General features: G+C 35.3%; 1 protein-coding gene across 2 annotated transcripts in view; it reads left to right on the plus strand.

Moving 5' to 3' along the window:
- Window positions 1-17441, plus strand: part of LOC102690313 (3',5'-cyclic-AMP phosphodiesterase 7B) — an 85026-nt gene that overhangs the window by 12367 nt on the left and 55218 nt on the right. For both annotated transcript variants that reach the window (XM_006625887.3, XM_015348014.2), the window contains exon 2: window positions 6760-6820. Coding sequence is in view for 1 of the 2 variants with exons in the window: in XM_015348014.2 (XP_015203500.1) it covers window positions 6760-6820 (61 nt within the window). In the remaining variant the exon portion in view is untranslated. The remainder of the gene's footprint in view (window positions 1-6759; window positions 6821-17441) is intronic.

Below are 17441 nucleotides of genomic sequence, written 5' to 3' on the forward strand. Positions count from 1 at the left end.
GTTCTGGCTGTCAGGGTGGAATGGAACCTGGAGGTAGCCCTGATGAAGATCCAAATTCATAAATACAGTGGAACTGGAGAACTGTGAGGTGAGCCCTAGTATGTAGCAGCAGGGGAATACACACATCATTCAGCTCAACAGTGCACGTTTTGAAAGCTCTGGGCACTGCATTCACTGTGTGAACTGTGGTAGGAGCAGAGGACAGCGATGCTGAAGCTGAACACTGTGGGTTGGCCGGCACTGAACAGCAGACCTTAGCAAAGTGATTATACTTGCCGCATCGTTGACACTGATGCCCTCGGGCAGGGCAGTTCTGAGCCCTGGTGGCATGAGAAGGTGAACTGCAATTCCCGCTGTTTCTCTGTTGCATTACGCCGGAGACCCGGGTTTGTGCCCCAGGTGTTGAGGGACGAAACGGATGACGGAGGGCACGAGCCCGTGCGGAACCGCAACGGTCACATCAGCAACATTCTAATGCACGGTCTCTCCCGGCAGCTGTCCTTCCTGTGGTGAATGACACTCTGGGGGGCAGCGAAGTGTGCTTTCAGAAGGTCCAGAGCTTCAGTGTAAGTTCCACCGGGGCCTATAGTGTGGAACATGTGCTGTCCCTTGGTCACTAGGCAGTGTACAAGGATCACTTTTTTCCTGGCGTTCGGCACATTCCTAAGGGTCAAGTGCAAGTTTCAAAAGCGTCCAACCAGCAAGTCCAGGGCACTGAAGGCACACCAGGTAAAGCGAGGAACGGCGGAGGTGGTGGGAGTGAAATCTCCATCCTTGTCGCCAATGTTACACCGTAGAAAACCAGGGACTGGGGCAGACAGATTTCACAGACATCTACTCTTTATTGTTCATAGCTCGTAACGGACACAGAATGGCAAAAACCCGCCAAGGCACCCAAGTGGCGTAAAGCGGTAACCCCCAAAACCCAAAGAGCAACAGTGTTGTAAACCCCAAACGGACACTGTGTGCGACATAACACTAACCATGCTGCATCAGACTTGACAAAGAAAGTACTGTATAGTCAATATCTGCTCAGTAGCACAGATACTAAGGAGATAAAGGACATCATATATGTTGTGTGTTCAAAAACACATACTGTACTCATAAATGCTGCTGTGTTTACTGCTAAAAAAATACCATACTTCTTAGCTCAGCATTAAATGTTTGTTTAAATACTGCAACCTGTTATCCAATTAGTATAATCAATTGGTATTTCATGTTCAAAACATTTTAAAATTATGTAGATACAGAAATAATGCTAATACTGGAGACCTCTAAAGTGTAAAGTAATGCAGTAGAACCCTCATGGTGATTTTCATTAGCATCTGGTATCCATGTCTTACTCATTACACAGTAGGAGGTCATTTACATTATATGCACTGTAGGCATAGAGGTGTCATGGGAAAAGTAGCAATTGTCTTAAACTTTTCAGTTTTTTGACAACTGTTCAATAAAATCTTTACAAACTACAACTTTAAAGTTGTAGCCAACATTTCTATCCTGCTCATATTCTAATAAATAACCTTATAAAGATAAGATTAATGTTAGTATTTATAAACATAGTATATGTACAAGAATGTTTTTCTGGATCGGAAAACTTAATCTAAAAAATTATCCTTAAAATTGCTATCAATGTGGTAAACAATATGTGTTTTTGCCTTTAGTTCAACTGAACACATAAGATCCCGATGCTCGTGAAAGCAGTCTGTGAGCACTGGTCTAGTGACTGTCCTGTAACATTAAAACATTTTGGGCAGATGATGGGTAATTCCCTTGTAGCAGTATAAAATTATATTTTCCACATTATTTAAATTCATTAAGTCCACTCATTTTGCAGCAATACTGTATATTGTCTGTTATCATTGTTAACAATAGTTTAAGCCTTTATAATGCTCTAAGATTATATAAATGCCATAAAGTAGGATCTTGCCTTTCATGGACAGACAAACATTAATAATGGCTGCATTTCTTGGAACCAAGAGACCAGGACTGAATGTAAACATTATTCATTTTACATAGTGCACGTCTCATGCTTCTGCTGTTGCCATAGTGGGGCCGACTTAATCTAGTCTTTAATCACATACTCCTGTTGGAAGACTTGCTTGTTTCACTTTTGCCCAAGTGTGTAAATTTAACAAAAACAAATAGAATTACAGTATGTGGAGAAACAGCAATTTAACCGGAACAGACCTATATATAGACCTCTTATATTACTTCAGTTTTAATTCTACATCTGCAGTATATTGGTGGTTCAATATATTAGCCACTAAGTAATTAGCTTAGTAGAGTAAAAAAAAACACAACACTTAAATTAAGGAATTAGCAATACAATTTTTTAACCACAATATATTTTTTTTTAAAATATGTTCTTATAAATATCATAATCAGTGAGAAAGCAGCCTGCATTGAATACCTGAATAGACCAAATATATTGTTGTTTGCTTTGTTCTTAAAATGTGGAAAATTTTGATCATTCAAAAATCAATATAAAATAATAATTTAAGTTATGGTGCAAAAAACACAATCTTCTTTTTTGTGCAGAACAAGTTTGCAGAGATGTTCTTGGACTGGCAACATAGGCTTGGAGTGAGACTGATTTGATTATGTTAGCAAACATAATTCTGGTGTTAAGCTCTGGTACCACCGAATCTAATGATAATAAATTAAAGCTGTGATCACTGTACTCTGGAGCTTACTCATTTGCATGAATGGTTGATAGAATCTGTTTGCCTGTTATTCACTTTTTTAGGCTGCATTTCCTTCTCGGAGGAAGGGGAAATGGTTTGAGAGCAGAAACAAGAGATTTAAACAACACAGATTTAAACAAAAGTAAATCTACAGTTCCCTTTTTCCAGTCAAAAGAACTGAATCTATCCAAACATTTGACCTCTCTACTAATATCAAATGTAAATCAAACTGCTTGGTTGTGTCTTGATGTCATAGTCAAGTGGTACTTTTGGAAATTAGCTATGAGTAGGGCAGGTGAAGATTGGATTTGATCTTGACCATAGTCTCATTTTGTCTGTCTCCGAGTCATACTGTGCGAAATCTCTAACAAGGTTCTCACTTACCTCTTTTGTGGTGAAACATTTGAATCTCTTACACGTCTTGTTTTGGTCTCGTGTATATCATCTGAGAATGTCAATGAAGTTTTACAAAATTGTGCCCCAAAGAGAGTTTTAGATTTTGTGGTAATTCGTTTTTACTTTTGCTATTTTGCTCCAGGTTAAATCTAAACTTCATGGCAGCTTTTCAGTGGAAAGACACAAGATGCCTCTGGCAAAGAAAGAGCTACCACCAAGGGATGTGTTTGGAATTTGCTGGTAGCAGGACCTTATATAACTTTTGTTTTCCTTTGTTTTAAAAATATCTTCAGGGTATAATAGTTGTGTACTCCGTGACATGGGTTCTGATTAACCCACCCGGCTGATATGATTATGGTGCCTCAATGGTTGCTAATTGATTGACCTCCATGATAATGTAGTTACATGCTTTTAATCTTTTTGCTTGGTCAGTCAGTGAATAAGCCACTTTGAAGTAAATACCAGTACTACGAAGAGAGTACAGATAGCATTTAAGAGGAGTTTACTCCTGGAATTTGAACACAATTAGTATTCTTGTTGTTTGATTTATGAACGTTTTGAGTGTTCTTTTATAGTCTTGATCTGGTACTTTTCACACTGTATGTCTGCTCTGTGACACCCCACTGTTTCTGTTTCATGTATCATCATGCATTCAGGCTTCTAGGTGTGAAGTTACACCTGAGAGAACTACAGCATATGAAAAAAGAGCAATACCAATTTTATTACCCTTATTTCTCTTACTTATCTCCAATTTCTCTTCACTGCAACTACTAAATAGGACTTTAGCTTAACTTGAAGCTAAAGTCACTCGAAAGCTAGCACTTTCTATGGGACAGAGTCCTTGGTCACCATTCTTATCAATTGGTTTGGAAATTGTGGTTCAGAGAGATGAGTGCTACTAACTGGTCGACCACTTACAGCAGCAAACTGATTTTCATTGGAGATCTTCCATCCCAGTACTAATGAGTCCTTTCTTGCTTAGTTTCGGGAATCATGCTAGGAAATAGTAACACAAAATATCCAAATCATAACCTATCATAGACTGCAGAATGATATTCAGAATATAAAATGCAGATTTTCAAAGCATGCAGAAACAAAAACACAGAATGATTGTCAGCAAGAAAACTTACATATTAAGCAAATTAATTTTAAATACTGGGAAATTCATAATTAATATTTAAAGTGTAACATTAATGTAATTTCAGTGTTTTTATGTATAAACTCAGCCTTGAATGATTTTTACAAAATCTGATTATGAAATTAAAGAGTATGCCTTTTTATAGATGAAAAGACTACTATTATTTATTTACTTTTCCACACCACAGACAACAAAATACAAGGCACAATTTTGTGTTGAATGGTATTCATTTTTATGAGATATGCCTTTTCCTCCTTTAACTGCCAATCAGTTAATCTTCCCGAAGTTTAAAAATAAAGCATATCTGCTCACAGTTCTATTGTTCAGCGTGGCAAATGGTATGGAAACATTTTGGCAGGATGTGGACAACATATACATAAAAAACACAAAGGATTTCCCCGTTCAAACTAATTCTAACAATACACAAAGAGCTTCCGTAACATCATAAAATATGTAAGAAAAAAAGGATGACTTTGAATGTATGGGGGATGGGGGTGGGGTACAGTCATGGACTCAAGCTTCACTCAGAGTTATAGTAAGGCATTTCACTTTGGTTTAAGGGGGAGAATCGTTTTTTTGCACATACATATGTCAATGAAGATAGATTTTAAAAATTTGGAACTTACCAGATTTTAAAACTGCTTTTGTGCTTTTTATTCCATGCACAAGCTTCTGTGATTCCAAATGCACAAGGCTGTCCAATCCTTGCTCCCCTGCTAATATTCTGTGAAATAAAATAACAAGCAAAATCTTCCACAGCCTGTTAAGTTATCGACAAGTTTCCACATGATTTAAAATATTTTTACAAGTAGTCCTCCTGCCAGATTGGAATTAAATATGAATTATCATTTGAATATTGAAAAGCTTATAAATTCAAATAGGCCTTCTTAAGAAAACAGTTCAATAGGTGTTAATATGATACTTGCTGTGCATACTGTTATAGTGCAACAATAGGATATGTCATACAAGATGCATGAGTTTATTCATTAATATCATACCTGTATTAATATCAGCTTTAAAGCAATCAAGCCTAAATACTATCCAAGTATATTACTGAAGATTGATTCCTCATTTTGTCACATTAAGAATATAAAGAAATGTATTACAGAGATTAACATGTTGTGTCAATTCAGTGTTGACATCAAATAATCTAGCATGGGATCTGCGCTTTATTACATTCTCAGTGATAATGAATGTAATTGGTACTCAATCTATTTTTGAAGATGTACACTACTTTAATTTTTGTCTCCATTGTTATGTGTCTGATAATTTATGCACATTTTGTTTTATTATGTAAAACCTTCAAAGCTTCAAAGCACTATCTGTTTAATTTGCAAGTATTAATTTAGTTATTTTATCAGATATTGAGTGTGTCTGTCTTTTTGACTGTAAAAAAAACATGAGCAAACCTATGTCATCAGGTGTAGTTGGAAATTAATCCATATCATATTTATAACTTTTTAAGTTGATGGTTGTTGTCCTGACCAGTAGATGGAGTTCAAAAGCTCTATTTCAGACACACAGAAATAAACAGTAATTTATTAATAGCAGGACTACATGGCTCACAGTTGGGATTTTTGTACTTTAGAAAAGATAGAGATAGAGATAGAGATAGATAGAGATAGAATTAACCAACTAATCTCACCATCTGAAGTTTCAACGCACAACATGATTATTTTGAAAACAATAATATAATAGCTTATATAGTGTGTATAATGGTGAAAATTATTAGACAAAACTTTAGTTTTTGAATTTTTTTTTCAGTTTTTGCTGGCATTTAACTTCCTTTCACCCATAAAAGTGTGAAAGTTTGAACACAGGTGCACAGGGACGATTTAGAGACATTTATTAAACCTAACTGCCTGCCTTTGGAAGTTGGAAGGCAGCCAGAACACCTGCTGAAATCACATGCAAACTCTACACTTCAACCAGAGTCCGTAATCAAACCCAGGAACCAAGAAACGGCAGTGTTAACATCCACACAACCATGCCTCCCAATACTGAACTTGTAAAACTCTATGTTCAGTATGAGATGCACATCACTGAGTGTAGTAAATTCTTTATGTAGCTGGGGATAATAAATAGTACAGGTGGATATTAAATCAGTATTCCAGTTCTCATGATCTTCTTTAGCATTTTATTATAGGTTTGAAATAATCCTGCATAATCAAGCTTTCTGTCACAGGCTGTAATAAGCATGAGGCTCAACGTGGGTTACACCCAGGAAGGGACACCAGTCCATTGCATGGCACACACAGACATAACACACGCTCACACCAGGGCCAATATTACAGAATCCAATAGACTTATCAGTATACGTCTTTGGACTGTGGAATGACACCGGATCACTTGGAGATAACCCACACAAACACTGGAAGAACATACAAACTCCATGCAGATAGCACCCCAGGAATAGACCCCAGGGCCCTAGCAATGTGAGGCACCAGTGCTAATCACTGTACCACCTTATCACCCTGCGTTATTATTAGTAGAAGTATTGATAATATTAATAATGAATTCTTCTGATTGTTTTTACAGAGGTGTGGAGCAATCTCATTTGAAAGTCCAGATCAGAATTCTTTATGTGTTCGCATGCTAGGTAAGAAACTACTTCTTTCTTATTTCGTGGATTCTGCTTTCTCTCTTTCTGGGTGGTGATTACTGTTAATGGCAGTAGTGCTTTCAAATTATCAATATTTGCTGCATTTGGAAGATCTCTCACTACTGTAGTTATTTGTTTATTTACGAGCTTTTGGTTTTTAAGCAGAAGAAAAATGTCAAAAGTTGTTCAAGATGGCATACATTGCAATAGGAAACAATGCAAAAGTGTGTAGAAAAGCTGGAGAGAAAGGCAAAGGGTTTAGATTCAGGAACTATCTTTCAAAAAAGCGCATCACCTGCTACTGAGACTGGATGAAAGAATGAGAAAGAATGGATTTTTAATGTATGCTATGTGCTCACACAATTTCCTTTTGATGACATAAGACTGCTTGCTATCTGATGAACAGAATTCACAAGGCATCAGTCCATTACCTGGATTTCATCAAAATACCAAAAAAAAAAAGTGTTAGTCAGATTTGAACATTGTTGTTAATAAATAATTATTTTTACACACCACAGTATACAAATTCAAAAATCAAACTGAATTATTTCCAGTATTTTCACTACCAACCAGTATCATAACAATTCTGTTATGCATTTTATTGGTTAATAATACTGCTGTGCTGGTGTTTATTACAGCCTTTGTGCTCTATTAATTTTAAATGTGTTTATATAAAGAAAGAACACAGCCATATTATTGCTGTATCATATTTGATCTGCACACACAAAATAAAAAAAATACACTTTCTACATAAGATTTTTATTAAAATACATTTCATTATTAAGAATTCAGGAACTTGTATTTTTTATTTTTTTATGTTTAAAACTTGAAGTGGAGAATTACCTCATACTGTACTACTACTACTCAAAACTCACAGTACCATTCCCTACCACTGAGGAAAAGTCTGGTATCAAAAAACCCTTCAAACAAAAAGAGAGGTTTGACGGTAAAGCAAACAGAAGTAATGAAGCACATAACTCATCAAGTGCAATGACACAACCTTGTTCATAATGTTGTCTTCCTTTAGACAGACAAGTACTTACTGCTATGTGACTGTCTTATGAAGTCTCTAAAATTTGACATACTGTACTAGAGACTTCATAAGAATGTGAATGTGTTACAATTTTTAAAGGCAATGGTAGTCAGGAATCTGGGAGTCACACTGGATCTTTCTCTGTCCTTTGAGCCCCATGTGAAAAAATCCAGTACAACTTCTAACTTACATCAGACCCTGGCAGCATTTTCAATCCCACACTTACATCTCTATAATTGTTGTCTGTTAAGTCACATATCCGATATAAGATCTTGTAATTGTCTTGTAAGGCACTATAAAAGCTGGCTCCATTATACAGTACATCTCCTTCATGTTTACACTAGGCTCTGTTCAGTTGAGGGTGGTCCATTGATCAGTGTACTGTATATAGGACTAAATCACAGACCTTTGGAGACCTTGTTCTGTCACTGCTCCAATGTTATGGAATGCCATCCGTCAGACTTTACAAGAGACAAAGTCTCTGCCTCTCCTCAAATGCAAACTCAAAACTTTACTACAGCCTGTATCTGATTGACCTACATCTGAATGAACCTGTATGATCGTGTTTGTCTTTTTCTTCATGGCATCTTATTATTATTGTTGCTGTTGTTGCTGTTATTATTTAATAAGACAATAAGAAATCATTTTCAGTGGCAGATAAAATGGTATTTTATTGCACAGTACTTCCATAAGTAAATTAATCATGTTGATCAACATTTCTCATCAACAGGGTGTCTATAGTGCAAAAGCTAGGCTAGTACAGGATCAGATTGGGATCTATATCATTCCACTCCTAGAGCAAGGACAAGCATGTGCCTGTTCACTGGTCTCTAAGCCCTTGATGAGCAGCATGTGGTAGACATTGTCCTGCTGGTGTGTGGTCATGTCTGGATAAGCTTGACAGATCAATGCAGCACCATGTAGTCAGGATGAAATCAATCAGCAAGAGGGAAATCCCAGATACAGGTATGTACAGATATATTCTAGAACAGGGATATACTTTATCTTTTCGTGTGTGTGACAATATTTTTATTCGGTGTCCAATAACATGTTTTTGCAATCAATCTGAAGTAATATGTGTTTTGTATTGTTTTTCAAGTTATAACTACCAAACTGAATTTCATATACAACTGATGTACTGGACTACTATTATACTATTACTATTGATTGCTACCATATGTACCATGAAATATTCTATAAATTCAGAGAAAAATTGGGCCAATGCATGATATTTATCCTAGTTTATTACAGAGCAATCTTTTCTTATTACCATGTTGAACAAGTTCAGTGACGTTCAGATTCCCGTAAGAATTAGTGGAGTGCAGATCAGATTAATTCTACACAGTAAATTTACCTTGACAGCAATAAGACTCCTAACATTGGCATTACGACCCACATAGTTTTGCTTCCTTCACTAAGACATCTCTGTCCATTTAAAAATGTTTTGAGTTTTCTCCAGCAATCTTGGGCATAGCCAAATGAAACACAGTCTGGGGATCCATCATAAAACTAACCTGTCTGCCACTATCCTTGATGATGTCATTCATGCTGATGTGAAAATTGTAATGATGCAGCCTGGTGATGAGCTATGATGATGTTGCTTTTATGATAACTTAATGACTAAACAGGTTATATAGTCTTTCATGACACCCATGGAATATGTTGCTTTGATGTTGAATGTTGTAGCTGGGTTTATTAATGACTGACTATGTCTAGGTCATCCTTAATGATTTCTATTATTTGGTAGCATTGCTGGACGCAGATATTTTTGTATCATCAATGCTGTGTACCTTTTACATGTGTACCAAATAAGACTGGTCACCTCTATGGGTGAAAACTCTGCCGCACACATTTGTCATCACTAATGCATTGTTCCACTTCTAATTTCAGTCTCAAGAGTTACCATGAGGTAGAAATGGAGGACACTAGAACTAACATTTTCTAAAAAAAATGTCCACATATCATACTCATACTCAGTGAAGGCAGTAATCTTGTGTCAATCATTAATGCCTAAAGTCATCTTGTACATTTCTCTGGTACTGCTTTCTAGAAAGTACCCAAGCCATTAAATGTGTCACATCAATTTTTTTACCTAAGAAAAAACACGAAGAACAAAATGATAACATTTAAAAAAAATACTGTGACCTTAGCTCCATCAGAACCATCTGGGAATATCTTGCAAAGAGTTTTGTTTGTCAGTCTTGTAAAATCTCTGAATTACAGTAGAGTAGTGCAGATGTTCTAAGAGCAAAGAAAGGAAACTAATTTGACAGACTGGAACCCTGAGGTAAAAATGACGCACTCAGCTTACTGTCTCACATGTCAAGGTCGTTTGGATAGAGCTAAGTATCATCAAGGAAAAAATATTGCAATTATTAATTATGTTTTCCTGCTAGTCTGTGTTATTATGAATTTAGAACGTCACTGGAAATATTATTTCCTCTTGAAGCCAGACAGCACTTAAAACTTAATAAATTACAAAACTCATAAAAACAGGAATTTTCTTTCATCGTTTTCAGACTTTATTTTAACTTGTGACAGACATTCAGAGACAACTATATGGCTCATTTAAATTGCATAATAAAAATCCTACATCTAGAACAAGTTTTTTTTTTGTCAAATTCAAACTGCAAAATCCTACATATTGTATATGTAAATAAAATCACTGAATTACTACATGCACACACACATTGCAATACCTGTATTCATATATGAGTTCATCTACTTCAATTCAGATCCAATTCAGTTCAATTTCAATCCAATCCAATTAAATTCACCAGAAAATATGCCCATACTCTAGCTAGTCTATACATAAGATAGAGTGTTGATGTGTATGCATAAAGAGCACATCACAGACCAGATTTTACAGATCGAAATATAAGACCTCTCAGATGCTTAAATGAATTATCTGGTGGAACATAAAAAGATCAAATAAACTACACCACACCGTAGATCATAATGCACATTGTCATTTTATAATACCTGCATGCACCATATCACAGTGCCACCCTGCCAACAACAAAAAGCATTTTCTACATCATAATTCAGTATAGTGGTTTACAGATTTTTTTATATAAATTCACTTTTGGAATCTAAATGCAACAGAACATGAGCCCAAATGCTACTTTCTCACCAATCGAAAACTGTTTGCTATGTAAAACACTCAACAATTAGTGTGATCCCTGTGAATGCACACTGACATAGAATGCAGTGAGATCTGGGTCATAGTGTGAATAGGGTAGTCTCATACAACTCATTAGATGAATATCTGTAAGGCAAGAATGATATTTGAACTCAGTTTTGGATTAGTTCAGGTGGGTAGCTGTGTCAGCATGCGTAGGCTGCAAAGGAACAAGTAATAGGTTTATTCCATGCTGAAAACAGAAGAAAGGAAACACGTTGATACCCAAAGAAGGCTCTACAGCTGAAACGTTGTGTTTCTTTTCTTCTCTTTTCAGCATGGAATAAACCTATATTTTTGTTCCTCAATTTTGGATATCCATTTGAGATAAAAGCCAAGTCACAGAGGCTTGTGGAACCAATGTTTATATTCACTTTGAGTGCATGGGATGTCAGAAGAACGTACAGTACTTATCTCTGTTTCCCAGAGTCTTTGTTCTTTCACCTAGCTTTGAATTTGCTCATTCCAAGTCAAGTCTTGTGGTGATTTTCTCCATGTCAAGTCCACCTGCTCATATTTTGCTCTCAGTTTTCTGCCTGAAGGAAACAGCTGAAATGAAGATGATGATTTGTTACATTTTGCATCCATTTTTTTCAGGTGGTCACAGAATTGTTTTGGGATAAAACCTTTTCTCTTTGATGGTTTTTACAGATCTGGGTGAAGGTTTTTTTTTTAGATCTGGGCTCATTCATGTTTGAAGGGCTCATTCATGTTTAGCATGTTGAAGTGTGAAGACCACAGCTCCAGTTTCAGCACAAATACATTCACTGCACTCAATACAGTGTGACAAGTCTCTGCCCCTCTGCTGTAGTTTGCAATTTAAATGGCTCATATTTGACTTAATGTATGTATAATATCAGACAGCTAGCTACAGAATTCATTTCTTGACTTTCAAAAGGTGACAATTTCAGGCATCAGATCTAAAAATATCTAGAGAACTTTTACCTAACCACCTCACATCTGCATGAAGAAATAACTCAGCATAGGTAGCATTAAGTTATTGCTGGTTGTCGGCGGATGACAAATTGATCATTAATAAAGGAGGGACAATCAGGAAATTCAGGATGATTTCTGCAAAGTTCAATAAAGCTGGAATCGACCACTTATATTACTGGTGTACCGTAGGCAGTGATTGAAACCAGTTTCTCAATTGGAGTGTTTTTCTCAGTCACATAACTTTTGAATTCATTGCAGATTCACCTCTCATTCACTCTTTGAATGGTAAAAGAGTGAGAAAGTCCTTCTTTGTTATTGAGTATGTGAAGGCCATTTTCATGAAACCAGTTAGCTGGGCCATATCAAACCTGCCCACTTATTCCAAGTGGGAAAAATTCACAGTCTGCTAAGTCTTGGTGTATGTTGCCAAGATGTTCTTGGACAACTTTTCCACTCTTCTTGCTACTGTGCCAAAAAGCATGTTCTTGACAGCTGTAATTTGTATAATCTTTGAAATAAATGTTGACAGCGACTGTCTTTGCGCCATGGGTGAGTGCTTTCTTATGTTCTACCAGCATATGGCTAAACCGAAAAGATTGATGAGGTCTCAATAAACTCCTCAACTTATTTTTGTCTGAATCCCACTGTCTAATGGAATTTTTCTCTTGACATTTTCCATTCATTGAGTTCCGAAACTGTCCTTAATTGGTTCTTTTACTTTATAAGGCTACACTTTAGTGGCCAATAAGAAATTCATTTTCCCATACCTGGTGTTAATGGTATGTTTTTGATGAAAAAAAGTAAAACATCTAAATTAAAATTCCAGTTCATTCCAAACCTTATAGTGCATTTTAACTGCATTAGCAATTAAAAGAAACTAGGCATAAGCGGCTATGTCATAGATGGATAATCGGTTGGCTTAAATATATTTGACTTTTCTGTCAAGCTGTCAAATCTACTGGAATTTACTGGAAAACATCACTTTTTTGTGTTTTTATAAAGGCACCCATTGTATCTTTTCAAACAACAAATATATAATAATGGGAAAAGATATGATAAAACCACTGGGAACCTGTGATCACAATATGGTATCTTTCAATATGAATGAAGGATTAAGGCAAAATTTACAAATGAATTGGAAACAGTCAACAGAAGAAAGGTTCTTATACTTCAGGAATTATGGATAATGATACATGCTCGAAATCAAAACACAGCAATAAAGACAATTAAGTTGCCAAGACACAGAAAAGAATGTTACAACAGAAAACAGAGGGAAATATTTTCCAGGACTACCACACTAAATGCAATGTGGAAAAATACTTAGCTTAATCATGTGGAAGAATTATTAGATAGAATTACAATATAACAGGGGATTAATAATAGAAGATGATAAAGAAATCATAAACATGCTAAATACTGTACATCCTAATATTTCACACAGGTTTGTACAGTCTAAACTATTAGTGTAGTTTAAAATGAATAGTTTACTGGGGCCTTATTCATAGAACAATAGAAAGGATATTGGAAGCCTTACTTAATTGGGAGTGGTATCCACAGATTGGAGAATTGTAGATGCACCAGTAGTTCCTTAAAAGGGGAATGATATTCTACCAGGACATTTTACCCCCAATTAGCCTTACTCCTGTTACTGGCAAGTTATGTAAATGATAGCTAGAGCTAAATTAGGAATACTCCTTTCAAAATTATAGATTTTTAAGAAAATTCCAACATGGATCTAGTGTAGAAAGGGAAGATCTTGTTTAAGTATTAGAATTCTTCAAGCAAGCAATAAAAATGACTCTAATTGGACCACTGTAAGCTGTTGTGTAAAGTCAAAATTAATTTTTGCACCATTGCTCATCTTGATCAACAGTTCAGATTCCAGTATAGTTAACAAACTATTCATAGAATGAATTTTGAATTATCTGCAAATAATTCAACAAGGAGAGGTAAATGCAGAATCAGCAAAAAGGAATTTACGAAAAGATTCAACAACATCATGGATTACATAGGCACTTGTGAAATTTAACATTGTTTATTGCAAATTGCTACAGTCAGGCAGTAGCAGCATAACCTGTTCATATTCATTGGATCATTCTGAGCTGCAGAAAGCTATGCATGAAAGGAATGTGAGTGTTTACGTGTATTCTACTATGTTCTCATAAAGAGCATTCAATGCAGGGTAGCAACAAGAAAGCCATCAGAACTCATTAACATATTATGTTCTTTTTTGTTCACCATATCACAAAAGCAATGTCAGCTTAGGGACATTTTATATAAAGAGAGACAAAGCTGATTGTTGGTATGAGTGGAATTAGAGGCTGATGGGACCAGTTCTTGGAGTTGGCAACATAGCAATACCAATATATTTCTAATATATTTATATCTACAATAAAACAATACATTCTGCATTGAACACCAGTTTATTATTGTTTTTTATTGCACTGGATTTCACTTTTAAATGACCCAGGAGACTATATGAATCAAATAATATCAGCTTCAGGTTTCCTTCATTTCGTTATTAAAGATCACACATACTGTATACAGTCTTGTTAGTTACATTAACACTTTTGACATAGATAGAGCATATGTGCCAGATTTATATTAATATAGTTTTACATATGATTAATAACATCAGGTTAATAATAGTGCTTGCTTTAATTACAAGATATCTCTTGTAATCCATTGGTCTAATTGAATTAGTACTGTACCTGATGTTAGGTTGGGAAGGGCAGTGGATGTAGTGAATATGAGGTATGAATATGAATTAGCTATTTTCCCAATCACGGTGCTAGAGGAGAGAGAACTCTCTTATGAGTTCTATTTTTTTTCATTTCCTGTAGTACTCTAATAAGACAAAGAGCTCATCAATACTCATATCAGTATATCAGTACGTAATGATGTATGATATAGTTCCCTCATTGGAATCTTCAGTAAATAAACATTATAAGTTGAATTTAGGTAATAAATGTCTTTGTTGTAATATTACTGAGTTTCATTAAACATTAACTCTTAACTGAAACTGAAATGTAAGAATTTACATTTTCCTAACTCTAATGAAGCTGTCATGAATCTGGCTGACTAGCCTTGTCTGGTTATGTTTCTATGGTTTTACCATCCACTAAAAAACTATGACAAAGCTTTACAGCCATATTTACAAATCAAAGCATGAAAACAAGACTTAAAATTCCATCACCACATTTCTGTAATTTACTCTCCAGGCTTAAAAAATGTTTCATTTTGCTTCAGCATGATTTACTTTGTTTTGAAAATGGTCTTGACAGCGTATCAATGAAGCTAATCTGCATTGACGTGGTTTACAGTGCTTTTGCAATGCTTTAAACTACACAGCCTAACTTTTGCCATAGTTGAGTTTTAAACTTCTTTATTTTATAAAATGTGGATAAATCTATATAGTAGTTCAATAACAAAATATTTTTGGAAATACTCCATGTAGTAATTTGAAGACAGGTTTTTGAACCTGAAAAGAAATGAAAATGAATTTTAAAATAATTATTCACCAAAATAAATTTAAATCCACAGCAGGGTAACACATTTGGGAACACATCTCTACTGGATGGTGACATATAAATGAAGTGTCGAGCCTTCAAATACATTTGTTGCAACAAACTACCTAACTATAAGTCCCTTATTACCTGAAGAAAGAAATTATACATTTATTAAAAAAGTAAAGGTTTTCCCTGAGTAAGAACTTTAAGATTATAAATATAACTTAATCCATACATTTATGTTGCATCAAAAAACATATTTACTGATCCTTTTCCTGATATAGAATACAATAGAAAATATCCACAGAATGAAGTTTCAATATCCTACAAATATTTCATTTATTTCAGTTATTTTTACATATTTGTAATGTAACATAAAAGGCAATCCTACTTACTGCTGTTACTAAGAATAATAAATGCCCAGTGTCTTCCTGAAAGATCTAGTATTGAAAACCCAGCATTTTGCTTACATAACTTATACAATATTCTAATACTGAGAAATTGAAAACAAACCTGAGCAGTATCAAAGAAGTATATCATATTTAATAAGTTGTTCTATTGTACAAACATGTTTGGCAGAAAATTACAAAACCATTTTTCTTCAGTTCCAAAAATGTGGAAAAGACACATTTTTGGAGTGACTGGGATATTGTTCGCCCATGGACATCTTCTCCCACCTCAGACACAGAACCCTTAGCCTTTCAGAGTCACAGTTGGCCTCATGGTGGCAGTCCGAACCAGTCCCTACCTTGCCTGGCTGCTCTGTTCAGACAGATAGCCTGATCTATGCAGTGTGTGGGTCGTACAAAAAAACTACAATTTCTTAATGATCAACTTCACCATGCTCAAAGAGGCATTCATATTTTATACAATTCTCCTGATCTGTGCCTTTATATATATATTACAAAAAGCCAAGCTGGGTTTTCGTAAGGAGCATTAAGGAGCTAAGTAGAATTAAGCTCCTTAGTCTTCCTTGTTGAATCTTTGCTTGAAATTCATTACCTGTCCGAAGGAATTTAGAGAGATAGGTGTATTTATTTTGAAATCATTTGAACCACCGTTATTACTCAGTAGATAGAAGCCACACAAGTAATTATGTCTCATTAAGATTATTTTGACCTTTTCATTTTTCCTTCATATCTATTTACTTCTTTCTATTAACCTTGTGGAGAAGGTTGTGTGTAAAACAAATATTAATTGCTACTCCAAATTGTCCTGACAGTAGGCATTACAGAAACACAATGTGAAAACTGCGCAAAGGGTTCAATACATTTGCAACACACTGTATTAATATGACATAAAGTACAGTGTTCCTTTCAGAACACCGTGGAGTTTTGCTATATGTTCAAAAATGTTTGCAGGAGCTATTTAGAAAGCAGTGAACGCCAATTGTCAGACCAAATGACTTGGAGCCAAAAAATTCTTGGCAGGAGCTCAAATTGCAACTTTGATTCTGTGTGTGACCTTGGACACTCTAATTTATAACTTTTGTATCTCTGTCCTCCCAACTGTAAAAGGGAAGCAAGACACTGACTTTGATAATTTTAATCTGCAGGACTTTTTTGTCTTTTACTGGAATAAATTAAGGATGTGGAAATCCATTTAAAAGGTGTTTTCAGAAAAGGCTAGATTTAATCATTCAGAACTGTGTGATATATAGCTATGCCCTATTCTTCTAGTGCATTACACTGTGTGAAATCCACAAAACAAGTTACTCAAAAAGATGTTTTTCACCAAATACAGAAACATCTTCTGTGCTGTTCTGAATTCAGAACTCTCTTGATTACTTGTACCATATTCTGCACAATGCTTATCTTTGAAATACACTTTTTTTTTTTGCACATGAACAAGTAAACATGCACACAAAACAGAACTACCTTCCCACCATTTTATAAGAGGGTTATGACAAAATTATCACACCATGCACATTTTAATGTCAAACAGTTTGGTATGGATTTG

This window comes from Lepisosteus oculatus, chromosome 2 (assembly GCF_040954835.1).
Source record: "Lepisosteus oculatus isolate fLepOcu1 chromosome 2, fLepOcu1.hap2, whole genome shotgun sequence".
NCBI lineage: Eukaryota > Metazoa > Chordata > Actinopteri > Semionotiformes > Lepisosteidae > Lepisosteus > Lepisosteus oculatus.